This window comes from Acanthopagrus latus, chromosome 8 (assembly GCF_904848185.1).
Source record: "Acanthopagrus latus isolate v.2019 chromosome 8, fAcaLat1.1, whole genome shotgun sequence".
In the NCBI taxonomy this organism is placed as follows: Eukaryota; Metazoa; Chordata; class Actinopteri; order Spariformes; family Sparidae; genus Acanthopagrus; species Acanthopagrus latus.
Window position 1 is genome coordinate 8,222,297 of NC_051046.1, and position 6,337 is coordinate 8,228,633.

A 6,337-nucleotide genomic window follows, 5' to 3' on the forward strand; every position below is an offset into this window, starting at 1 on the left:
CAGTCTCACTGAAAGTATTAAGCATTATACACGTAAATACATAATGAGCACTAAAAATAGATTTTGGTTTATTTTAAGGTATGTTACGCAGCTACATTAACAGATATTCCGAAGCTACCTAAAGGCAGCGCAGAGGTTTGATTTGGACATGCGCACCTTTCACCAACAGGGCCAACTGCTTCATTCTCCAGGTGACATCCGAGTACTCACCTTTTGTTTAAAAAGTAAAGGGTTGTACATAGTACCCAAAAGACATACCTGAGCAAAAGTAATGATATATACATATAAATTGTACTTGAGTAAAGGTCTTGAAGTATCTGTTAATTTTCAAAAGTAAGTTTCTGGAAACAAATTGGAACTACTATCAGATAGTATCAAAAGTACAAGTAGATGTAAATTAAACATTTATTTACATCTATCTATGTATGTATGCACTGTATATTAGGGGTCAACCAAGGATCCGATATTTTATTTTGGGGTTTTTATCTATCTATCTATCTATCTATCTATCTATCTATCTATCTATCTATCTATCTATCTATCTATCTATCTATCTATCTATTTATTTATGTGCTATGATAGGCTACAGGAATGCATCATTTTCTACTTTTTTTGTCAAGATATACCTCAAAGTTTCTTGCTGATGAGGGTGCTGGTTGAGTCTTTTTGTCAAGATATTCTGAGCCTTGTGCCAGGTGGATTTGTCTGAATTAAATCACAGAGCCTGCAGCTTGTCACATCTGTCTACATGGGGAGGTCAGACCATAGGTTGGTATTTGGGGCTGTATGTCTCCATGAAGACACATGTCTGTACCATACAGTCATCATTCAAGATTAGGTCACACATGTATGACCGTCTGTGTGTGTTGATAAGTGCCTTGTTTCACTTGGACCTAATTTTAAGCGTTACCTTCTTCTCTACATAGCAGTTTCACATTACTGGTTCCTTGTTCATTACAATATGTGACATAGCCCTAATAACAGAAAGACAGGAAGATGATGAGGGAGATCCCAAGATAGATATACTGAGAAAGTTATGTTGCATGCTGTCTCAAGGAGATTGAACCTGCCTCTATAAAAAAACACAACATGCTTTAGTTCCCGTTGGCCCACAAAACATATCATCACGTCACAGGAGGGTGATACCATCAAGGTCAACACTCTCCAACCATTAAAGGGTGGCAACAGCCATGTGGCGTAAAGAACAACAAGATCAAATGATCACCCAGCAAGTGTTTACTTTCTGCGTCATACTATATACATTTTAATCATGTCACAAAACACACACATTATGGCTTTAAATGTGAGTTGGCCCCATGCAAATGTTTTCTGTTAGTAATTTTAAAAGAGAAGGGTACAAACATATGCTTCTTAAGCCCCCTCCATCTTGAACGTGATGACAGGGCAGACAATCATGCTGTCTGTATTCCCGCATAAAGCTGTAAACATCCTGTTGGAGACCAGCGAAAAGCCAGTTTTGTGTCACCTCACATCAAGGTATGCCCTTGATGTGAATCACAGCTGTGGTGTTTTTGTGCCTTCCCATAAGTCAGGTGAACTTGCCTGTCTTCCCCCAGTGAATTCTGGCACTCAAAGCCTGTCTATGACACTGAAAAACAGTATTCACGTTTGAAATACGGGTGAAAGTCGCAGGTTGAACCTTTGATGTTGCTGTTCAAGTCGCTCAGTGGTCATATTACACAGATGTGGTGGACGTGCGGCAGTAATGATGCCTTTACACGAAACTGAAGCAGGTGTCTTCACTAGACTCACCTGTTATCCTCACTATTCCTGTCCTGAATTTGATGCTTAAGTATTGTTCATAATTTGCATGAATATTCAGAAAAGGTACACCCTCTCAGAGCTGCTGGCATGGCTTTATACCCACAGTCTTTTTTTCTTAGAATATCCAACACCTAAGCACAGTGTCGGTTAAAATGGGGAATGTCACTGTTATCTGATATTTCAATACATAATAATACACATTGATAACTGAATCTGTGTGCTCTGTGCTCGATGGGAACAGTTTTTGCAACCTTGGCCCCTAACAGGTTAATCCCACCACGTGTTTGATAGTGACTGAGTGGGTGCACCACATTGTGTGGATGACAGACATAGCACCACAAAGGTTATTGAATATAGCAATGTGACATCTGCTGCCGAGCGACAGTAACAGAAAGAACAGTAATATCTGCTGTCCTTGTGTTTGGCTTCACAAACGCGTCTGTGCGTTGACATTCACGTTCGGAAATCTGTCTCATACTGAGAGGAATACTGTATGATGTTTTGTTCTCTGCTATTCCTCTCTGTTGACACATAGGATTTAGAATGACCACATGGCAAATGCTTTAATTTGAAGTTTCAGACCTGGGTCCAGTGTGATTGTTAACAAGACACCATCCTTCCCAACAGAGGTGATAATCTATCAGTCAGCGAGGAGTAGTTGAGTTAACAAGCGGAGCTTTCCTGTTAATCCCAGCGACCGAGCAGTCATTCCTGACTGAGAGGTGGGAGGCGTCACAAGGCCAGATATTAGTCGGAGAAAGGGAAGACAGCTCACTACATACTTATTTTAAAGTACCACACATGCCATCCTGACAGGACAGGCCTGTTGACCAGAGACTGCCGCCTGGCATCAATATAAGACTCTGCTTGTTGTTGCTTTTAAAATGTGTCTGGATCAGATTGCGTGCAACAAATATAATCCATTCAGAGCCACAAGATGCATTTTTGGGGAGAACAGGAATTGATGATTATTTTATCAAAACTGGAATTTACAGATATCAAAATGCGACTATGCTGATACTACCACTGTGTCAGGGAGGTAGCCGATAAGTCTGTCTCTATACATAGAGTGATGTGATGATAAGAAAAATTCCACATAATAACCTCTTTAACAGAGAAAAAAAAGACCAATCTAAAAAGTACAGTAGAGTAAATACAACAATATATAAAGAATATGAAAATCAAAGTTTCATGCTGGACCCAGATGGGCAAGGAAGTGTATTTAGAAACCTGCTACACAAGGAGTCAGTGGAGTGAGTCATCTTCTCAATAGAGGATCTTCGGTGCACAAGTCTCACATATAAAAGCAAGCTGCTGTGAAACACCACTCTGATTTCTTACTCTTGATACTATTGATGCATCTTCTGGTCATCACTGGACTATTCTTTTCTTTTTGAGGAAACAGCATCCTGACTGTTACTCTATCAAAGGTTCAACAATGTCTGATGAGTAAGTTCTGTCATCACAAAGCCTCATTTTTCCAAAGTGTTTATTGGTCTATGAAGCATTTTTGTTTTTTTTTCTTGTTTCGAGTAATAACTTTCTCTTGTTTTTTCTTGTTTGTCTCGGATTTCTCTGGCGCAATAAATTCCATGCGGCCGTCACAGTTATGTAAGTAACAGCCCGTATGTCTTCCTGTGCTATCTAAACTAAATATTTGGGGAAAACAATGGTTGGAGTTGGTGTGATTTGAATTCCTTGTCTTTATTTCTCCCTCCTCAGTATGCACCATCATCCATGGCCCCCAAGGTTGAGGCTAAGGTAGTAATACTTATTCAAACTGACAATGTTTATGAATAATTGTGCCGCTGTGCTAACCGGTCAAGTATTTATGCGCTGACATGTTTGAATCTTTTCACTCAGCTTAACAGCTTAGCAGCAATTGGGTTACATCATGTCAAACAAACCTTCAAAACACAAGTTGAAATGAATATCATCATGAAAAAATGTTCCTCTTAAATGACATTTTCCCTCTTTACATAGATCGTACAACAAATACAATGCAAAGAAAAGAATTACGCTAATCACTGAATTCTGACCTTGATCCTGACATTACAGATTTCAGCTTCAAAAGACTCAGGAGCTTGCACTGGCATCCCACTTGATCGCTGAATTTGAATATCAGAATCAGATGTCGATTTGTTGCTTTCATATTGCTCCCACCCTGTTTTGAGGTACATAGTATACTGTAAATATCCTGTAAATGTGAAGCAAGTGTAGCGCTGTTTTGAGCCATACATAGTCATGCATCTGCAAGGTTAGGAGACATTTCTGAGAGAAGACAAATATCTCTTGTCATGACTGAATTCTTTAGCAATAATGCTCACTGCTGTCAAGTGGGACACTCAGATAAATAACAAGCCAAATTCAGGTCCCAAGAAAGAAATGAATGCGCTGCGATTGCAAAAAGAAAAGTTACCAGTAATTGTAGCAAACTAGGAACCCATTCTAGCAATTGCAGGTAAAGAATTTGCAATTTATCTAACAAGAGTTGCAACATGAAAGTTAAAATGACTGGTGTCACATGTCATGTTTTCTATTATTTTCAGCCCAAATGCAAGATTTCAGCCTCCCGCAAACTCTCATTGAAGGTAAGCACTTCTTTAAAAATAAATGTCCAATACGTTAACTAATTACCTTACAAGCTTAGTAAAATTATAACTGCTGATTTTTGCAACAAAATTCCCCATACTTCTGTCGTGTTAACTTTGATTCATTTAGATCCTCTTGCTGGCCCGTGCTACAGAAGAGCTGGAGGCAGAAAAGGCGGCAAGAGAGGAAGCAAAGGTTCAATACCTGGGGGAGAAGCTTCCACCGCTGCAGTTAACTGGTCTGAACGGGGATGACCTGCAGGTAAGAAAATCTGTCAGAGGACGTAAAGCATAACACAGAGGACTGTCTTGTTTTTGTACTTAAATGCAATGGTGTTATTTGTGCTTTGTAGAAACTCTGCAGGCAGATCCATGAAAAGATCGAGATGGTGGATGAGGAACGGTACGACTGTGAGGCCAAAGTCCTCAAGAACAACAGAGATGTATGTCAGGCGCCACGACACAATAGATTTACATGAAAAAAAAAAGAAAAAACAACAACAAGTCATCAGCTCAGCATTTCAACATCTTTGTAGATACATCAATTGAACCTAAAGGTGCAGGACCTCGGGGGGAAGTTCAAGAAGCCTGCTCTTAGGAAGGTGAGAGTGTCAGCAGATGAGATGATGAGGGCTCTCTTTGGATCCAAAAACAAGGGCTCCATGGACCTGAGGTCCAATCTCAAGTCTGTGAAGAAAGAGGACATCAAACAAGAGAAGGTACGGCTACTCAAGCAGATGAACGGTAATGATAATAATTTTCAAAAAAAACAATAAAACCTCATTTTCTGAATGTGTGTTTTGCTACCTCAGGAGCTGACCTTGGAGGTGGGCGACTGGCGTAAGAATGTGGAGGCCATGTCTGGTATGAAGGGCAGGAAGAAGATGTTTGATGCATGATGTCCAGGAGTGAATGGGAATAATGAAGAAAAAAAAAACTAAGAAAAATAAACCTAAGAAAAACATGCATGATTTAAAAAAAAAACAACTTAGAACTTTAAAAACGATCTGAGAAAATGTACGTATGCAAGTGTGATAATACACATGACTTTTCTACTTTCTTATAAAGTAGCATTGTGAATACACAGTATATTACTGCCTGATAATGCTGTTATGTAAAAAAAAAATCAAATACATTTGTACATATTGCCTCCTCTTTCTGCAGTACAGAACATCTCTGTTGTTGGTGGGATTTAAATGGACTTGAATTTTGCAAAGTTGCCTTCATCATTCAAAGTTGCCTCGTGATTCCAACAGACTTGGCATCGTCTGTTTACACAGTTATAAAAAGGATACCGAAGCTGATTTTCACGTACAGTTTCCCCTCTAAGCTATGCCATGGACTTACAGTGACAAAGCACCGGAGATATTTTCTGTCAGAGCCAGGATATACTTAGCCTTTCCCTCTTGACTGGAATGAATTCCTCTCCAATGATAAACAGTGAACACCTTCACCCACACACTCGTAGCTGTCCTTGGACTGACATCAGAGTGTCGGTAAGACGACGGTTGAATGATGGAGGGTGAAGGATGAGGTCTGCAGCCTCTTAGGTATTTATGAGAGCTCGTGAGCATTTGTGCAAATACACTGTGTGCCTGTGGAAACGCCAGTGCACAGTCAGTGTCCGTTATTCTAAGTGTGTGCAGCATTGTGGCAACACTTTCTAATAATGGTACACATCATGTACATGTATCATTTAGATTGTTAGGTGACAATGCTATATACAATATACATACATACATATACATAACTGTATTTTTGAAATCACTTTACTGTAACAAAGCCTTTTGAACCAGGGAAAGACGGCGCTTACTGCATTCCATATCACGATATTCAAAATCTAAGACAGTATAAGGTTTTAACATATTGCAGCTAAATCATCTGTTAATGCTGTCAGCCACAGAAATGAATGACACATCCTGCATTAATTATCACTGCCAAGGAGTTTACTTTTTCATCCG

General features: G+C 39.5%; 1 protein-coding gene across 1 annotated transcript; it reads left to right on the top strand.

Annotated features, from left to right (window-relative positions):
• Positions 1-3,101: 3,101 nt before the first annotated feature.
• On the top strand, positions 3,102-5,303 carry tnni1c (troponin I, skeletal, slow c). Its single transcript, XM_037107302.1, has 7 exons — positions 3,102-3,238; positions 3,508-3,546; positions 4,335-4,376; positions 4,507-4,638; positions 4,730-4,819; positions 4,913-5,095; positions 5,189-5,303. The coding sequence occupies exons 2-7, from the start codon at positions 3,523-3,525 to the stop codon at positions 5,273-5,275; spliced, it is 558 nt and encodes a 185-aa protein (XP_036963197.1). The 5' UTR covers positions 3,102-3,238; positions 3,508-3,522; the 3' UTR covers positions 5,276-5,303.
• Positions 5,304-6,337: the final 1,034 nt, after the last annotated feature.